This window comes from Anabrus simplex, chromosome 3 (assembly GCF_040414725.1).
Source record: "Anabrus simplex isolate iqAnaSimp1 chromosome 3, ASM4041472v1, whole genome shotgun sequence".
NCBI classification, from domain to species: domain Eukaryota; kingdom Metazoa; phylum Arthropoda; class Insecta; order Orthoptera; family Tettigoniidae; genus Anabrus; species Anabrus simplex.
In genome coordinates, this window is record NC_090267.1 from 330,189,670 (window position 1) to 330,211,388 (window position 21,719).

General features: G+C 37.1%; 1 protein-coding gene across 1 annotated transcript in view; it reads left to right on the forward strand.

Moving 5' to 3' along the window:
* Positions 1-21,719, forward strand: part of LOC136866796 (uncharacterized) — a 382,310-nt gene that overhangs the window by 248,271 nt on the left and 112,320 nt on the right. The window contains exons 15-17 of the mRNA XM_068226847.1: positions 2,049-2,357; positions 11,152-11,252; positions 11,333-11,498. Coding sequence (XP_068082948.1) covers positions 2,049-2,357; positions 11,152-11,252; positions 11,333-11,498 — 576 coding nt within the window. The remainder of the gene's footprint in view (positions 1-2,048; positions 2,358-11,151; positions 11,253-11,332; positions 11,499-21,719) is intronic.

The following is a 21,719-nucleotide window of genomic DNA, read 5'->3' on the forward strand; positions in this document are numbered from 1 at the left end:
GAAACACATTCTAATTTTCCACTATCAATACCTAAGTCACATTCCATTTGCTGGAAAATTTCATTTTCTGTAGGTTTTGGAATTGATATTTTCTTTGCTAGTTGTTTTATGTCGCACCGACACAGATAGGTCTTACGGCGACGATGGGACAGGAAAGGGCTAGGAGTGGGAAGGAAGCGGCCGTGGCCTTAATTAAGGTACAGCCCCAGCATTTGCCTGGTGTGAAAATGGGAAACCACGGAAAACCATTTTCAGGGCTGCCGACAGTGGGGTTCGAACCTACTATCTCCCGAATACTGGATACTGGCCGCACTTAAGCGACTGCAGCTATTGGAATTGATAAGCTCATCATGCAGGACCAGCCTCCTTGCAGATTCCATATTTGGGTATATGATTTTTCATGTTTGTTTTGCTGAGAAACACTTAATATTTACAACAATCATCAGTGTAGTTTAACAGTTCCTGCTAGGTCATTGGGATGGAAAATGGCAATGGCATTTTGTTCTTTTGTACGCAATTCCCTAAGCACATCGAACAAGGTTTACATATGACATGTGGTGCCAAGACGATCACCAACTGGTACAGTTTCTGAAGCCGTGGAGTAATTGTACACTTTTGTGATTTTGGAGTGAAGGAACCGCATATGTAGCAGAAGTTGGGATGATTTAGACATTTTCGGGGCATGATTCAATCTGCAATAGAATGAACCCTATTGGTACTGGTACCTATTTTCCTGGAATTTATCCAAATAAATTACTTTGTTTAGAATCTCTAGGCACAGGCTTGAATTAAAAAAGTGATAGAGAAAAAACTACTACTTGCACTAGTTTAAGGTACTGTACTGAGCCTCCCACCTTATTAATTAGATGTAAATTACACAGCACCACAAACTCTTTATATCACTATCATACAATATTCACAAGATGTGTTGCATACAATATTCAAACTGTAACTGAAGGAAACAATTCCATGTGGATACAAAGGGCGACATAAACTTATCTGTGACAAGAAGTTGTGCATCAACAGAAGACAAGATAAGAAAGAAATAAGAGTCCCATGAGTGCTGTACAGGGAAATCATGTGCCCAGCTACATGAAAATAAAGCACAAATTACAAATAAATGGAAACTGTATGTGATAGGGGAATAGTGAAACCAGATCTGAAGTCAGCACATAAATCTCTGCATTACAATACATTTACTTCCTACAGCAAAAATTCATCATTGACCAATGTTATATTAATACTTTTGGAATACTAAAAGGGAAAATGGAATGTTGGGTAGCTGCCAAAAAAATGTCAAGTTATAGTTGGGGACAAAACATGACGACCTCAGTTCCTAGAAGCAAGCTGGAAGCCAGTAGTCAATCACACCCTGCACCCTGCTGAGTTAACGAGTTCTAAGTGATCCTTGTTTGTTTTGGAGAGGCTGCCAAACCACTTTCTTCCTCACTCTCTGTAGTATTTACCCTTTCTTTGTGTAGAGTGCAGTAGCCGATTTGGCAACTCTGGCTGCAGTAGAGGTAGTAAATCCTATAAGTCGCTAATAGACACCGAGCTGCCACTGGAAAGTAGTGGTGTGAGGCGAGGTCATCATGATTTGTCCCCAACTAAACCAACATTAATAGATTACAGATTATGAACATTCGTCCAACACTCCATTTTCAAAGGAATAGGTTTGGCATTTTTAGCATATAACTTAACAATTTTACCTGACACTAAAAGTGTAGACAGGCAAGCAAGTTTGTAGTTGTACATGATTTTTGATGTCATGATCATTTTATGTGGAATCCAAAGCACAGTGATGTAACATTTTATTTCATAAATTTCCCCTGAGGAAATGGAGTAAGATTTTTGCACAATGTCAAGTTTTCCAGCAGTCTGTCTAGTTTTATATGGCATAAAAGCTCAAAAGACTATCATATCTAGCAACTATTTTGTAAAGGCATATTTGTGTGTTCTTTTAGAAAGAAGCGTCAACATAGAACCCATATCATTGTATTGATATATTTCCAGAAGTTATAAAATGAAATGGAATGGTTTTGTTCTAGAAGATAATGCTGTTCCCGTTGCTCTGCCCCCTGAGTGTGCTGGGTCCCGAAGTATGGTGGACTATAGTGGCTCTCAGTGGACCACTGCTACAGGCTTGCCATGCTTACCTTGGGTGGATGACGATGCAGTTCCTGCTGAGTTTACTTCAGATAATTTGTACATAGATGGAACAAGACTGAAGGCCAAAAATTATTGTCGCAATATTGATTCAGACAAAGATGGTCCTTGGTGTTTTACCATGATATTCCATGATAACCAGTTCACTGCCGAGAAGAGGTACTGTCACCCAAGACAATGCCAAACTTCAGGTAGGTTTGGAGCCAGTAATTTTTACTACAGCCAACATCTTACGTACGGTAGTAAATAATTCTCATTATCAACGATACTACAGTATAATTTCTGATTAAGGAATTTGGAAGTAAACCGTATTTCAAGCTTAACAGTCTTTGTTCATATAGGCTAATTTCTCCTCTATGACATATATATACAGATAGAGATTGAAGCAATCAAGACAAAAGGAAGAGAGAAGTAAACTAACTTTCAAAAAAAAGTGCTTGGATGAGAAAACTGAGAAGATTGATTTATGCTGGGTGGCACATGAAACGTCATACACTGTACATTTATCGTATAGTTTACAATTACATCACAAAAAAAGTATTTTAATACTGTTTACATGTCTGAACACATTAAGTCACAATGTCAGATTGGTACCTCTTATATAATTAACACCATTTTGAGTAGCCATCAGGAACTCGGCTGGATCTCCTGAGAAGGCTGTTGGAGGGCATTCTTGGATAATATGCTGAACAGTTTGTCTTTCAGCACCACAACTACACCTGGGAGATGGACTATAATGGCCTGCATTTTTGTTTAATTTTTAGGTGCTAATCAGATTATTGTTTAAGATTTCCACATTTTTTTTGGAATTTTAAATAATTTTATTATCACACTACATATGTACATAAGTACATACATACATGCATCATCAATATTATGCCTTTCAGCGTTCAATCTGCAAGCCTCTGTGGATTTACTAAATGTTGCCACAATCCTCTATTTGTAACTAGTGCTGCGGCCTCATTTAATTCTATACCTCTTATCTTTAAATAATTAGAAATTGAGTCTAACCATCATCATCTTGGTCTCCCTCTACTTCTCTTACCCTCCAGAACAGAGTCCATTATTCTCCTAGGTAACCTTTCCTCCTCCATTCGTCTCAAATGACCCCACCACTGAAGCAGGTTTATACATACAGCTTCAACCATCAAATTCATTTCTAACTTAGCCTTTATCTCCTTATTCCGAGTACCCTCCTGCCATTGTTCCCACCTATTTGTACCAGCAAACATTCTCGCTACTTTCATGTCTGTTACTTCTGACTTATGAATAAGATATTCTGAGTCCACCCAGATTTCACTCCCGTAAAGCAAAGTTGGTCTGAAAACAGACCAATGTAAAGATAGTTTCATTCAGGAGCTGACTTACTTCTTACAGAGTACTGTTGATCGCAACTGAGAGCTTGTTCTATTTTTCTACATCTTGATTCAATCTCACTTATTATACTACCATCCTGGGAGAACACGCATCATAAATACTTGAAATTATCTACCTGTTCCAGTTTTGTATCACCAATTTGACATTCAGTTCTCTTGGATTTCTTACCCACTGACATCAATTTAGTCTCAGAAAGGCTAATTTTCAAACCATACTCATTGCATCTATTTACAAGTTCCAAGTTTGTTTCGGACAACAACTATTTATTTCACTCTGTTTCTTTCATCTATGTACAATTCCCTGTTTGCATCAGGCTTTCACCACAATCTGCCATTAAGACCAAGTCGTCAGCATAGGCCAGACTGCTTAATACATTTCCACCTAACTGAATCCCTCCCTGCCACTTTATACCTTTCAGCAGGTGATCCATATAAACTACGAACAACAAAGGTGAAAGTAACAGCCTTGTCTAACTCATGTAAGTACCTTGAACCAAGAACTCATTCTACCATCAATTCTCATTGCAGCCCAATTGTTGACATAAATGCCTTTGATTGATTTTAAAATCTACTCTTAATCCCAGAGTCCCTCAGTATGGCAAACATCTTTTCCCTCTGTTCCCCATCGTATGTTTTCTCTAGATCTACAAAACATAAACATAACTGTCTATTCCTCTCTTAGCATTTTTCAACTACCTGGCACATACTGAAAATTTGATCCTGCGCCTTGATTCAATCTCACTTACTATACTACCATCCTGGGAGAACACATATCATAAATACTTGAAATTATCTACCTTCTGAAACCACACTGGTTTTCATCCAACGTCTTCTCAACCACTGACCACACCCTTCCTTCCAAAATGCCAGTGAATCCTTTGCCTGATATACTAATCAATGATATATCTTGATAGTTGTTGCAATCCTTCCTGTTCCCTTGCTTATAAATAGATGCAGTTACTGCTTTTGTCCAGTCTGAAGGTACTGTACCAACACTCCATGCTAATCTTGTTACTCTGTGAAGCCATTTCATCCCTGCCTTCCTACTATACTTCACCATTTCAGGTCTAAATTAATCTCTTCCTGCTGCTTTATGACAATGTAGTTTATTTACCATCCTTTCCACTTCCTCAAGCGTAATTTCATCAATATCATTTTCCTCCTCCCCATGAGCTGGTTTTCATCCAACTTCTTCTCAACCACTGATCGCACCTTTCCTTCCAAAATGCCAGTGAATACTTTGCCTGGTATACTACTTAATGATATACCTTGATAGTTGTTGCAATCCTTCCTGTTCCCTTGCTTATAAATAGATGCAATTACTGCTTTTGTCCAATCTAAAGGTACTGCACCAGCACTCCATGCTAATCTTGTTACTCTATGAAGCCATTTCATCCCTGCCTTCCTACTATACTTCATCATTTCAGGTCTAAATTAATCTCTTCCTGCTGCTTTATGACAATGGGGTTTATTTACCATCCTTTCCACTTCCTCAAGCGTAATTTCATCATCATAATTTTCCTCCTCGCCATGAGCTCGGTTGTTTGCGACATTACCAGGAATATTTCATTTTACGTTGAGAAGATTTTCAAAATATTCCTTCCACCTGTCCAATGATTCCCTGGAATCTATTATGAGTTCATATGAATTACCCAAAACACTATTAATTTCCTTTTTCCCCTCCCTTTCTAAGATTCTTTATTAGTGTCCAGAAAGGTTTCCCTGCTCTTTTCCAGGTTATTACCAAAATCTTCCCAAGACTTCTTTTTGGATTCAACAACTATTTATTTGCTCTGTTTCTTTATCTATGTACAATTCCCTGTTTGCATCAGCCCTTGTTTGGAACCATTTCTGATAAGCCTTCTTTTTATGTTTACAAGCTGCTCTCACTTCATCATTCCACCAAGATGTTCGCTATTTTCCACCTTTACACACAGTTGTGCCTAGGCATTCTCTTGCTATTTGTACTACAGCATCCCTCTATGCAACCCATTCTCCTGAACCTGCTTACTGTCCACTGTTCGGAACTTCTCGCTAATCATATCCATGTACTTCTAATTTCCTCGTCCTGGAGATTTTCTACCCTTATTCGTCTGCAGACAGATTGCATTTTCTCTATCCTAGGCCTAGACACTTAGTTCACTACAGATCAGGTAGTGGTCTGTATCATCGAAAAATGCCTGGAAAACCCGCACATTCCTCACAGATTTCCTCAATTTAAAGTCAGTTAAGATGTAGTCTATTATGGATCTGGTACTCCTACTCTCCCATGTGTAGCAGTGAAAAGCCTGATGCTTGAAGAATTTATTCATAACTGTTAAATCCATACTAGCACAGAAGTCCAGCAAATGCTTGCCATTCCTATTAGCTTCAAAATCTTCCCCACATTTACCAATCACCCTTTCGTATCCTTCAGTTCTATTTCCAACTCTCGCATTGAAATCACCCATTAGCACTATCCTATCCTTGCTACTGTCCCTGATACAATGTCACTCAATGTTTCATCAAACTTGTCATCTTCATCCTCATCTGCATCCTCATCTGCATCCTCACGTGCTGAATACACTGAGATAATTCTTGTCCTAATTCCTCCAACTGGCAAATTTACCCACATCATTCACTCATTTATGTGCCTAACAGAAACTATGTTTCTTGCAATAGTATTCCTAGCCCTACCATGCACTCTTCCCTTCCCTTTTTAACACCAATCAAGTACACTTTATAATCTCCTATCTCTTCCGTGTTATCTCCCCTTACCCGAATATCATTTACTTCTAGCACATTCAGATGCATCCTCTTTGCTGACTCACCCAGTTCTACTTTCTTTCTTCCAAAAGCCTCATTAATATTGATAGCTCCCCATCGAATTCCATTTCATTCACCAAGTTGTTTCCAAGAAGTCCCTCACTTGTCAAACGATGTGGGACTCCATTACTCCCATAGGTCCGAGGTCTGCTTAAAATGTTCTGAGCTCGTTAAATTCTGTGAAGCAGGATGCTACCCTTACTTACACATAGTCCAAGTGAGGATCTCTCCTCTAACAGGTTAGGGACCACTGGTGGATTTTATAGTCCTAGCTGTCTGAGCACAAGTGGTGTCATGACTCAGAATATGTCCGAGATGCCCACTCCCGTTCCATAGCAACTGGTATCCCGACTCTCAGGTCCCCTTACTAAACCACTCAGCCATTGCCCGTAGTTCACGAACTAGGACGTGACTACAGTAACCCACACCATGAACCATATTATCATATTTTGGAATTTTAAAAGTACTTTTTCATGTAAATTAATTATCGAAGGACAATATGGAGTTTTTATTAAGAAACACATTTTTATCATTCAATTATCACTGAAGAAGGCATAATATGAAAGAAAAATACATAATATTCTTTTTTCTAACTGCCAAAGGAGAACTTAATAAATTTCCTGTTGCAATGCAAGTCACTCAAAACTCTTGAGTAGCAAGAAAAGAAAATTTCACGGTCAACATCAGCACACTGATACCACAATGACTGACTGTTAAGTCTCTCACTGAAATTAATGATCATAATACCATAAAAGAAAAGTTCATTATGTTGGGTTTCCTAACTGTCAAAGGAGAACACTGCCATAATGTTTGCATTTTCTTCTTTCATGTTGCAATGCAAGTCACTCAAAACTCCTGAGTATCAAGAAAAGAAACATTCACAGTCAACATTAGCACATGGATACCACACTGACTGGAGAGCTCTGACACTAAACACAGGATATGACTGTCAAGCAAACTAATCAGAACTTTCACAATATTTATTTCTCCATCTCACAACATAATTTGATTGGTTTATTCTTGAAGTTCACTGCACCCTTTTGTGACCACTAAATTATTCTCATTTTTAAAGAATGGAATAGACTTCACTTTTCACTAGTGCTGAATCAAAATTACTGTTAGTGATGAATACTGGACTAAACACTTAAAGTGCTGAATACAGTTCATTAGCAGGGTCTTCAAACATCAGTAACTGCAATTTTGTAAATGCTAATGCTGGTTTTATTTGGCTTTTTTGTTTTCAGTGCTGGTCTAACATCTCCTTGAATATCTGCACTTCCAATGCAATTTAGCTTTTCTTCTGTTTCGCTATAAAAATTCCCTTCTTCTGCTACTCTGAAATTTTACAATACAGTATTTTCCTGAGTTCTCCATAAAGTGCAGGACTTGTTGGATATGAAGATCGGTCTAGTTCATGACGTATTCCGCTAAATCATTGGCATGTTCCTTGATGAATGTTGCCTCTGCTGAAATTATACTTACTTCATCATTTGTCAGTGAATTAATGAAGTCAATACCAGCATTGCTGATAATCCAGATTTTCTAACTGCACAAATTCAATTATATCACAAAGATGCTTCTCAATGTAGAAAATGGCCTCGAACCAATTATTCCATCTTGTCAGCAATGGTACTGGAAACAGTTCAGGATTCTCAGGCAGATACTTTTTTTTGGGGAATTGAACAAACAGGTGTTTTCTCTTTCTTGTATTGAGAAACACAGCTTTAACCTTAACACCGCTGCATTAAGTTTTGTCAGTTCTTTGGTAAATATGCATCCCACCAAATTTAGCCAGTGTGCCCAACACTGAACGTAAACTGCATCCTCTCCAAGGAAGGCACTCAGGGAACTGAAACACTTTGACATGTATCTTGCACTGTTGCTTACCAGTCCCAAATTATTGTTGTAGTTAAATGGGGGAACAAGTTGACCTTGTAAGACTGTAATGGACATTATAGTCTGTTCTGGTGTGGAAAAACACTGTGAATTTATATTATTATGCAAATAAAATTGATAAAATTGATATATTCATGTTATTGTCTCATTTCATTATATTTCATGAAATAAAAGTCTAATTTTTGAATTGTTAGCAATGTTATGTATAGGTAACTGTTTCCCAAGCATTTTGGGAAATATTTTTAAAAAGTGGGTGTTATCGCAAATGCAAAAAATGCATGTCCCTACCTGTAATATGTTTAAAATATTAGATATTCTGTGTATTAAAATATTTACTGGAATGTGTATGGTTATACAGTATCAACCTTCTTGGTGTAAAACCTCTTTGAGGTGAACCTTCATTTTTGTAACCACATTATGATACAAGTCATTTACTAACCCTCAGATAAAAGACACAATGCCCACTAACAACTACAGATCATTTTGTGGTTTGTGGCAGTCTCAAATATACCCACAGGAAAAGTTTCAGAGATTAATATTGGGGCTATGCAGTGGCAAGATTGAACTGACCTGAAAACCATGTGTTGTGTATCACAGCATCACCTTCTGCAATATTTCAAGCAGCAAACTGCACTCATGGTTCCTTGTCATGTGTCATCAGGTTGTGAGGTCTTGTCGATTTATAAGGGGAAAGTTAATATTCTCTGAATCAAACAATGAGAGATGCCCAACTCATGGGAAGCTGTTCTGGTAATTTTAGAAGCACTTTGATCCAAAGCCACTCACATATTTGCAATCTTCTATGGTGACCGAACAGGTTTAGTATGGGTTCGTTTCCTGTCCAAAGTACTGCCATCAGTTTCAAACGTGATGGTTAGTCTACACACTGTCTCCCTGCAGGGAGCCCACCACATACCAAAATAAACACAAAAATGTTCTTGACTCTGGGTTACACTCTTTGTCTCCACATAAGACACCACCATTTTCAGCTTCTGTTTGTACATCAACTGAATCTTTTCCGCTATATGTGTGCATGTGTGACATATACCACCGTATATGGGGCCATGCATGGACTAAGGTTCCTCAACACAAAATGAGATAGTTCTGAATCCAAAATTACTAATTTTATAAACATCAATCAATCAATACTGATCTGCATTTAGGGCAGTCGCCCAGGTGGCAGATTCCCTATCTGTTGCTTTCCTAGCCTTATCCGAAATGATTTCAAAGAAATTGGAAATTTATTGAACATCTCCCTTGGTAAGTTATTCCAATCCCTAACTCCCCTTCCTATAAATGAATATTTGCCCCAGTTTGTCCTCTTGAATTCCAACTTTATCTTCATATTGTGATCTTTCCTACTTTTATAGACGCCATTCAAACCTATTCGTCTACTAATGTCATTCCACGCCATCTCTCCGCTGACAGCTCGGAACATACCACTTAGTCTAGCAGCTCTTCTTCTTTCTCTCAATTCTTCCCAACCCAAACATTGCAACATTTTTGTAACGCTACTCTTTTGTCGGAAATCACCCAGAACAAATCGAGCTGCTTTTCTTTGGATTTTTTCCAGTTCTTGAATCAGGTAATCCTGGTGAGGGTCCCATACACTGGAACCATACTCTAGTTGGGGTCTTACCAGAGACTTATATGCACTCTCCTTTACATCCTTACTACAACCCCTAAACACCGTCATAACCATGTGCAGAGATCGGTACCCTTTATTTACAATCCCATTTATGTGATTACCCCAGTGAAGATCTTTCCTTATATTAACACCTAGATACTTACAATGATCCCCAAAAGGAACTTTCACCCCATCAACGCAGTAATTAAAAGTGAGAGGACTTTTCCTATTTGTGAAACTCACAACCTGACTTTTAGCCCCGTTTATCAACATACCATTGCCTGCTGTCCATCTCACAATATTTTCGAGGTCACGTTGCAGTTGCTGACAATCTTGTAACTTATTTATCACTCTATAGAGAATAACATCATCCGCAAAAAGCCTTACCTCCGATTCCACTCCTTTACTCATATCATTTATTTTTATGTTTATGTCATTTTGTGTACCATCCTGTATATGCAGGAAAGAGCAATTTACCAGGCAACTTACCAGAGTACACATAAAAAGAAAGAAAATTGCACTGCAATGGATTTTCTTCGGTTGTCCATCCAGTATAGCCTATTTGTATGGAAATAGGAATTATTTGATACCGGTACCCTATTTTATTGGTGAAGTCTTTGTTAGTATGAGTAAAGCTAGTTATTTGAATATACATAGATAGATACGCTGGGACAAGAAATTAGGTACTCCCCCAGCATTTTTCTGAAGGAACTATGGGGAAAATCCTAGGGTAAACTGTAATCAAGATAGTTGTGGTTAGAGATGGGATTCAGTCCTTGAATATATGAATGGTGCATCAGTTTAGTTCTATTGCACAGCTATGAAGGTGGGTAGAAATGTGTTTGAGTTGGTCAAAGTTGATCTGGGATGGATCCAAAGCGTTCTTTTCTTTCTTTTTGCTAGTGGCTTTACATCGCACCGACACAGATAGGTCTTATGGTGACGATGGGACAGGAAAGGGCTAGGAACAGGAAGGAATCGGCCGTGGCCTTAATTGAGGTACAGCCCCAGGATTTGCTGAAAATGGGAAACCATGGAAAACCATTTTCAGGGCTGCCAACAGTGGGATTCGAACCCACTATCTCCCTAATGCGAGCTCACAGCTGCACGCCCCTAACCACACAGCCAACTCACCCAGTAGGGTTCTTTTCTAAAGCTCGGTTTGAATTTTATGAATAATCTTGACTATGAATTCCTAACTTAGCCTTTATTTCTTTAATATGAATCTCTCCTGCCATTGCTGTCACCATTTAGTTCTTCTTCATTTCTCTCCTTTTTCAGAGTGTCGTATGTCAGGTACAGCAAATGATTTCATTGGCAAGTTGAATATTACTCGATCCAACAGGACTTGCCAGATGTGGACTGAAAATTCACCCCATATGGTAAGTGATACAGAACAGTGGAAGTAATATGCAATGAATGAAGATTGGCAAATAATTGATGTATATCTGATATGTTACAGGTGAACAAAACTTATCTCAATGAAACACTTTTTCCCGAGCGCTCTATCGACAATGCTACTAATTATTGTCGGAATCCATCAAAGAATATAGCTGGAACATGGTGCTACACGACAGATCCTGATGTACCAACAGATCTATGTGATGTTTATGACTGCGTCAAGCCAGGTTATGTATTTTACACAAACAAAATCCTTCTTTAATATAGATATACTTTTTGGGCTGGGATTCTGCCTGGAATTAGTATCATCAAGTTCTCAATACCATCACAACCATGGTAATCAGTGTTCATCAATGCATACTGGGTCAGTAGTGTCATCTTCTCACTGTGTGCTTTCTTCCTGTAACTAAGAGCTTGAGAAAATCACGTGAACTCCATTCTACTTCTCAGTTCAGAATTAAAATTCTTGAACTGGCCAGAAGACGAACCCAGGAATTTGGAAGAACTATAAACAATTTGAGATATGCTGATAATAATACTTTATTAATGGTAATACCATTTTACACACAATAGATAAAAATAAACAAAACAAAACACACTAAAAAGATAGGTCAGTGGAGTATAAGAAGAAAAAGATGTACAGATATATATATATACACAGGTTAGTAATAGTCACGGGAAAGTAATAGTCACTTCTGGAGATCATGTAAGTGATTTCTAAATTTTAACAATGATCATTAAAATATATTAATACCCACTTTGTTTAGAAATCTTGACATTCGTTCAATTGGCCCATTGAATGCAAAGTTAGTTCTACGCCAATTTATAGATAATGCATTCTTAAACCTTGTGCATGTGTCTGGTACATGTAGGTTAACTTTTTCAAGGAGTTGTGGGCAATTCACCAAGGGGTGAAGCAATTTAAAAATGAAAAGTGTATCCAGGAATTCACGGTGTTGTGACAGACTATGCAGATTCAAAGACTGTTACAGGGCTGTATAATCAACATTTTCATATGAGAATCCTGCTCTAAATGAATATAAAGAAAGAAATTTATGTTGTACTGAATCTAATCTATGGATAGAGGTCTGATGAGAAGGGTTCAATACAGGTGTACAGTATTCTAGTATAGGGCATACCATAGATATATACAGCAATCGATAGGTAGCTAAGTTTGAAAATTCTCTGGATTATCTAGTAATGCAACCCCAGTCTTTGTAATGATTTCTTACAAATATTTTCAATATGTTCATTAAATGATACGTTATAATTGAGTACAACACCAAGGTCGTTAACTTGTGAAACAGGATTTAGAAAGTTGTTATTACTAAATTTGCACTGAAATGATATTTTCTTGTTTTTTAAAAATGATGTTATTTTACATTTTTCATGATTAAGTTTCAACCCAATTTGAATACACTACTTTTCCTGATGATGTAAATCTTCTTGACATTTTAAACAATCAAGTGGACAATTAATTTGCATAAAAACTTTTACAACATCAGCAAACAAAAGTAATTCAGAATTCTTAAGTATATTTTTAATGTCATTTATATACAGAGTAAAAAGTAAGGGTGCAAGGTGAGACCCTTGAGGAACTCCACTGGTAATAATAATAGCCACAGAAAAATTATTCCTTATTTTAACAATCTGCAGGCGATTTTTAAGATATGATTCAAACCAGGAGAGGAGAGGCCCATTAATTCCATAACCTGTTAGTTTTTGCAGCAAGATATCATGGTCAACAGTGTCAAAAGCTTTTGAGAAGTCTGTATAAATGCAGTCCACCTGAGAGTGGTTCTCTATTGCATCCAAAAGGAACTGATAGAATAAAAGAACATTGCTACAGGTTGACCGTCCTGAAAATAATCCATGTTGGTCATCAATAATGATATTTCTAAAAAGAGGTGTGATCTTGTCAAGAATTATTGAGTTAAAAATTTTGAAAATATGAGAAATTGTAACTGGTATATATTGTTTTATGTCAGTTTTATCATCATTTTTGAAAACTGGACTAACAAATCCTTTCTTCCATTCCTCTGGGAAAACACCTTGGTTTAATGATAAGTTGAGCAGATAAAAGAGTGCTTCACATAAAATAAATGAGCAGTACTTGAGCAGATAAGTTGAAACACCATCAGGTCCGAAAGTTTTCTTTGATTCCAGAGATATCAGTTTTTTGTAAACTTCTGCCTTACTAATGTTTATAACTGACTGATTGACAGAGAAAGGATAATCATATGACTTACTATTCTGATAAGAAAGAATAAACAGATGAAAAGTATTTAGCAAAAAGACTGACAATGTTTTCTCCATTATCTGCTGTAACTTCATTAGGATGCACTGTTGAAGGAATATTATTACATGATCTTTTATAGAACTTAGATATTGCCAGAATTTCTGTGGACTGGAAGTAATACTTTGTTCACAGTTGGAGACATAGTTTGTATAGCAAGATTTGGATTCAGACTTGCATTCATTTCTTAATTTTGAGAAAGGCTGATAATCACTGTTGAGACCTGATATTTTGTACCGCTTGTGTTCTTGCTTCTTTTCAATAATCAGTGACTTCAATTTATGACTATACTGCTTTGGGAATTTGGAAGTCTTAAAATTCCATATAGGGATGTAAAATTTCATACCATAATGTTTTTATTTTTTTAAACTTTATTTATTAGCTGAGGCACCTGAGCTAAAGCTCGCTGTGGTGCAGTACATTCTCATATTATGGCTTCAGAGTATTTATAAAGTAAATTAATACACTCCAGTAATACAAGTTTGATACATCAAATCAGTTAATAGTAATTTTGGTTACATGAATAGAGCTAAGTACTACATATCACACATATGTTACGTTAGTTTCATAAAATATTAATATACCCTATAAAATAATCATATGTACCGGTATATGTTTTGTTTTATATAATTGAATTGTTTCATAATGATACACTGTAAGAGTAAACAAGCAGTCACACCAACTACTAAATATACACAAAAGAAAAGGTAAAAGTCAGTTTCAAAATTCGTTAAATTTACATTTTTTTCTACTTAAGATAATTATTTAACTTCTTTTTGAACATTTTTATTGAAGAGGCGTTCTTTATATCTTCCGGCAGTTTATTGTAGAGACTAACAGAATAATGCCATATGGAATTAATTCCATATTTATTTGAATGGATGACAGTGCAGTGGATATTATTAGCATTCCTTGTATTATAGTTGTGAATTACTGAATTTGTTTTACATGATGTATTTGAGTATGCCAAATTACGAATAATTTTATATATCATAATCAATGAAGATTTCTGTCGTAGGCTATCAAGTGAGAGAACATTACACAGTCTGTACAATTGTTCAGTAGGAGTTAACAGAGGCAATTTAAAAAGTATTTTCAATGCTCTTTTATGCAGCATAACAACTCTAGCGAATAATTCCTTAGTACAACATGCCCATACATGGATCATATAAGTAATATGACTCTCAATTAGCGCTTGGAAAACACTTTTCAATAAATCATGAGAAACTTTGTATTTCAGTCTATTTAAAATGCCAATAGCTGGGATCAGTTTGTCACAGATAGATTCAACATGATCCTTCCACGTTAGTGATTCGTCAATAATTAGTCCAAGAAATTTAGCAGCCTTTACTCTAGGCACTGATTGCCCAAAAAACGTCAAGTGTAAATCTAAAAAATTATTACTTTTAGGTTTATGAAATAAAATATAATTGGTTTTTGTCAGATTGATTGTTAATTGATTTTTACAGAACCACGTTTCAATTAAATTTGCATCATACTGCATATTTTGTTCAAGTTCTTGAATGGTATCACCGGTATAGAATATATTGGTGTCATCTGCAAAAAGTGATAATCTACCTCTGAGATGTAAGTTACCAATATCGTTAATAAAAATAAGAAAAAGTAACGGTCCTAACACTGAGCCCTGTGGGACTCCGACTGAGATAGTTTGGTAATTACTGTTGGTATTCATACAATTCACAAATTGTTTCCTATCTGTGAGATAGTCTATAAACCAGTCTAGCGCAACACCCCTTATGCCAGCTGCTTCCAATTTATTGATTAAAATACCACAATCAACTGTATCAAAAGCTTTCTTGATATCTATAAATATGCCCGATGCTAATTGATCTAAATCTAAAGCTTCTTGTAATTTAATGACAATATCTTCAACAGCATTGTAAGTGCTTGAATTTTGTAAGAATCCATATTGATATTTATAAAAGAAATTATTATTATCTAGAAATTTCAATAATCTCTCTTTAATTATATGCTCCAAAATTTTTAGCAGGATAGAAATGATAGAGATAGGCCTATAATTATTAAGTTCAGTTTTGTCCCCTCCTTTATAGATAGGTAAGACCTTAGCTATTTTAAGTCTTTTAGGGACTTTACCCTCTTGTATAGATTTATTGATTAATTTAGTTATATGAGGAATTAAATGATATGCCAATTTCTTAATTGTATTGTTGCTAATACCATAGCAGTCTTCACTATGACTATTTTTTAATTTTTCTATTATATTAGCAACTTCATTTTCATTGGTTGGACTCAAAAACAAAGAATTACTCGATCCACTCCCTAAATTAGGAGGATCATTAAATTGGATATTGCTGGGCATATATTTTGCTATACTAGTAAAATATTCATTAAATGTTGTAGAAATTTCTTTTGGATTTGTAACTAGTTCATCATGTATTCTCAAATGAATATCCTTACTTTTGTTAGTATTTCCTGTCAATATCTCATTTATAACTTTCCACTGATTCCTTGTGTTCCTTAAATTATTAATATAGTATGAGTTCTCTAATTCTCTCTTAAGTTTGGTAACCCTGTTACACACCAATGAGTAATCTATCTTCAATTGTTGTGATAAATAACCACATCCCATTTTTAATCTAACTTGTTGCCTCTTAATTTTACTGTACAATTTATTTTTCTGGTTAATAAGATCTAAAAGTTCAGGAGTTATCCATGGGCAAAAACGTCTTGTCCTTTTAATATTTTTCTGCCTATTGTTTTGATTTGTAGCCTCTGTACTAGCTTTTGTTATATACTCAACAATTTTGTTAACTATGGTATCACAACAATCGTCTTCCGTAATCGTTAATGAATTTTTGGACATATACTCATCCACTTTATTAATATTAGTTTTCTTAAATGTTATGAGTTTTCTAGTTACGTTAGTGTTCGGTAATATCTCTAAGTAGTATCTCTATGTAGTACTGAATAGAAGGTTTCTACTGCTTTATCAATTGATACATTCTGAAACATCACCTTCCAGCTAAACTGTGACAGATAATAATTTAGTCCATTATAGTCACCATTTAAGAAGCCAAAGTAAAGTCTCTCAGCAGGTAAGGAATTGTATAGCTCATTTATAGGCAAAGAAATCTCTAATGCTGGGTGGTGTCTATTGAGGGGGGACAATACTTTCATTACTAGATTTTACTTTAGTGGAAATGGAGTTACTGAAAACCAAATCAAGAAATTGATTTAGAGAATTTGGGATATCATTAAACTGATTTAAACAGAGATAAGAAAATGTGTCTATAACTAAACTGGACTGCACTGTGTCATTACCTACTGACACAAAGCCAGAAAATGTTTCATTTACTATCCAATTAAGATGTGGTAGATTGTAGTCACCAACAAGGAGCAATATATGGCTGTCAAGATTTGACATAATTTTTTTCAACAGGAATGCAGCGTTTGAAATATTTTTGGACAGGAGACCTGGGTGGAATGTATATGGCACCAATGATTAATTTTGTGGTGTTAAAAGTCAGGGACACAAACAACTGTTCAACTGTGCTAATGCACGGTATCAGAGTAGGCATAAACCTCTTGCTAATACAGATCGTTACACCCCCATGGGATGCCTTCATACTCGTTAAAGAAGACCGATCACATCTGAATATTGAATATGTTTCGAGTCCGAGTTCCTCATCACTAATTTCATCATTTAAGTTTGTTTCGGTTAATATCATGAAGTCGTAGTCAGCTAAACATGAAGAAATTCTAAGCTCAGTTAGTTTGCTTCAAAGTCCATTTACATTTTGATAGTATCCTCTAAAATGTTCAAATAACCTTTCTATAGATGTCTTTGGTGCTTTCTTAGTATTGTGTATCTGACCTTTGTGAACCGATTTCCTACCTAGATGTTGTATTTCATTCCTGACATAGGTTATACTTTCTAAATCATTTAATGTATCACTTAAGTTTTGACTATTAGGATTTGCAACCCCCCCCTCATTTTCTTAATTAGTTTCCCAAGAGCATTCTTCTAGATATTCTATTGAGAAGCTTGCCAAATTTAGAGATACCTTTTCTATTAAGTGTAGCCCATCCTTTCCAAAATCACTGCCTCTAAGCCAACTATTAGCATCGACAAAAAGGACATCTCCATTATGCCATAACCAGTCAAGAGTGGAGTTTACAGCATCTATATAACAATGTTGTTGTCTGTTAGGTCATCAGCCCAGAGGCTGGTTGGATCCTCAAACAACACCACCACAGGTTATGCGGTTATAAGGAAACCCTAAAAACCAATGGCAGCAACAAAATGAGGCGTATATAACAATAATCAACATCATGCCAATATAAAATGCCACAGAGACAAAGCTTTGCCGCTGGAAACCTTCCTTTTATCACAGTAATAAGTCTGTCAATCTTGGCCATTATGTCACTGGGTGCTGACAAATTGTAAAGATCATTTGTGCCAATATGAACAATCAAGGCATCAGGATTTTCTGTAATACTACCACTATTCACATGTTCTGCAAGTTGACCCACTCATATGCCTGGATAGCAGTATGCAATACCCTCTTCAACTTCGGGACCAACATTTTCTTATCACTGAGCCCCCACTATTACTGTACGGGCTTGTTTCTGTTCCTAGCATGAATTCTACAGTTTAGCTTTGCTGTGTAAACAACAACAGTACGAATACGTAAAGTTTATGCCAGATGTCGCACAGCGATCATAAGCGATTTTTAGTTTGTGTTTCAAAGACTGCCAATACGAATCTTGAAGGTAACCAAGGTCGACCGATTCAGCACTAGGGTGTCCATCTATCACTAAAAAGTGCACGTACAATAGACCACTGTTTACCACCATGCCTGCTGGCAGAAACAGAAGAAGATCTAAAGCTTTTAATTTTCTGCCTCAAAGATGAAAGTGAAGAAAATTGTTTCTCTCTCAATACTAAAAAGACCAAAGTTATGACTACGGATGAATGTGGTACAGTTTGTCTAAAGCTAAATGGGGAGGAGATAGAGAGTGTGGGGGATTTCATCTTCTTTAGAGCTAAAATCAGTTGAAGTGGAGATTGCGGTCCTGGTAACAAATGACTGTGTCCCCAATCTGGAAGAGCAGAGATATCAGTTTGGCTACCAAATCCAGATTAGTCATTGCGATTATATGTCCATTGTTCATATATGGATGTAAGAGCTGGATGCTGAAACAGGCAGACAAAAGGAAGATCAATGCTTTTGAGCCCTGGTGTTGGCAAACACTCTTATGAATACCATGGACTGAAAAAATCACCAATAAGGCAGTTTTTAGAGTGCATCAAGCCCCGTACATCATTGGTTGGTAAGATTATGTAGCTGAGACTAGCATACTTTGGCCACGTTATGTGATCAGATTCAATGGAAACAGCCATCATAGGAAAGATCAGAGGTACAAGAAGACCAGATCGCGAGAGGACTCATTGGTTAGACACCATTAAAACAGACACCACCCTCACCCTGGAACAACTAAAGGAGGCAGTGTGGAACAGGACAACTTGGAGAGTGCTAATTCATAGAATCGCCGATGGTTGGATTTAACTGAACAGATGACATCATCATGACATCTACACTACAGGGCTGGCTAATAATAATTATTAGATTAGTATTATATTTACTACATCTAGAATGTCTTTCATTTTCTCACAGTTCATGAGCCTTACCATTCTTTTGTAGATGCTGTACACTCATTTTTCTTTGTATTTATCAGAAATCTTTATCTCCCCTATGAGTGGAGTGAAAGGATGCATCCCTGTACCCCTGCATGTCATAAAATGCAACTAGGAGGGGAACAGCCAAATATACGTACTCATTCTCTCGTCTTCTAAGGCCAAAAGCATATCCGTAATGGTTTGCTTTACCTTGTAGCAGAGAAAATGTAAGAGTACACTAATGCAGTTTGTAGGAATCATAGTTCAATCTGAAGACTGATCGGCATCTCAGGTTTCTTCAAAGTCTCGCACCCCAACTAGGGAAGTCAGTAGGGTAGAAAATAAAGGGTATTCCAGGTAGGGAATATTAAACTTGAAGAGATGGATCATTTTAAGTATTTAGGTTCTGTATCCTCCTCTGCGAACCATGTGACCTTGCCGCGGTGGGAAGGCTTGCGTGTCCCAATGATGCAGATAGCCGAGCCGCAGGTGCAACCATATCGGATGGGTATCTGTTGAGAGACCAGACTAACGAATGGTTCATCGAAAGGGGGGTAGCAGCCTTTCGGTAGTTGCAAGGGCGGCAGTCTAGATGATTGACTGATACGGCCTTGTAATAATACTCAACATGGCTTAACTGTGTTGATACTGCTACATGGCTGAAAGCAACAAGAAACTACAGCCGTAACTAACTCCCGAGGACATGAAGCTCTCTCTATATGAATGATGTACTGATGATGGCTTCCTCCCGGGTAAAATATTCCGGAGGTAAAATAGTCCCCCATTCGGATCTCCAGGGGAGATGGTTGGATTTAACTGAACATGGCTGAAGGAGAAGTGCAAAGATGTCGAAGGCTGTATGGTCCTGGGAAAGGTAGATGCTGCATACAGGAAAATCAAGGAAACCTTTGGAGAAAGGAAATCTAGGTGTATGAATATTAAGAGCTCAGATGGAAAGCCACTTCTAGGGAAAGAAGACAAAGCAGAAAGATGGCAGGAGTATATCCAACAGTTGTATGAAGGTAAAGATGTAGATAATCAGGAAGATGGATACTGACATTCTGCGAGTCAGAGCGTGGAATGTTAGAAGTTCGAATCGTTGTGGTAGGTTAGAGAATCTGAAAAGGGAGATGGATAGGCTAAAGTTAGATGTAGTTGGTATAAGTGAAGTTCGTTGGCAGGAAGAACAAGATTTTTGGTCAGGCGACTACCGAATTATCAACACAAGATCAAACAGGGGAAATGCAGGAGTTGGTTTAATAATGAATAAGAAAATAGGGCAGCGGGTAAGCTACTACGACCAGCATAGTGAAAGAATTACTGTCGTCAAGATAGACACCAAACCAATGCCCACCACAATAGTGCAGGTCTATATGCCTACTAGTTCAGCGGATGATGAAGAAATCGAAAGAATATATGAGGAGATAGAAGATTTAATACAATATGTAAAAGGTGACGAGAATCTAATTGTGATTGGAGACTGGAATGCAGTGATAGGCCAAGGAAGAGAAGGTAGTACAGTAGGAGAATTTGGATTGGGACAAAGGAACGAAAGAGGAAGTCGGCTGGTTGAATTCTGCACTGATCATAATTTAGTCCTTGCCAATACTTGGTTCAAACACCACAAACGATGGCTGTGTACGTGGACGAGACCTGGAGACACTGGAAGGTATCAAATAGACTTTATTATGATTAGGCAGAGAATCAGAAACCAGATGTTGGATTGCAAAACTTTCCCAGGAGCAGACGTGGACTCTGACCACAACTTGTTGGTCATGAAATGCCATCTGAAGCTGAAGAAATTGAAGAAAGGAAAGAATGCAAAAAGATGGGATCTAGACAAGTTGAAAGAAAAGAGTGTGAGGGATTGTTTCAAGGAACATGTTGCACAAGGACTAAATGAAAAGGCCGAAGGAAACACTATAGAGGAAGAGTGGAAAGTAATGAAAAATGAAGTCAGTAGGGCTGCTGAAGAAATGTTAGGAAGGAAGAAAAGATCAACTAAGAATCAGTGGATAACTCAGGAGATACTAGACCTGATTGATGAACGACGAAAATACAAGAATGCTAGAAATGAAGAGGGCAGAAAAGAATACAGGCGATTAAAGAATGAAGTGGTCAGAAAGTGCAAGGTAGCTAAGGAAGAATGGCTGAAGGAGAAGTGCAAAGATGTCGAAGGCTGTATGGTCCTGGGAAAGGTAGATGCTGCATACAGGAAAATCAAGGAAACCTTTGGAGAAAGGAAATCTAGGTGTATGAATATTAAGAGCTCAGATGGAAAGCCACTTCTAGGAAAAGAAGACAAAGCAGAAAGCTGGCAGGAGTATATCCAACAGTTGTATGAAGGTAAAGATGTAGATAATTTGGTTCTGGAACATGAAGAGGCTGTTGATGCTGATGAAATGGGAGACCCAATTTTGAGGTCAGAGTTTGACAGAGCTGTGAGTGACCTCAATAGGAACAAGGCACCTGGAATTGATGATATTCCTT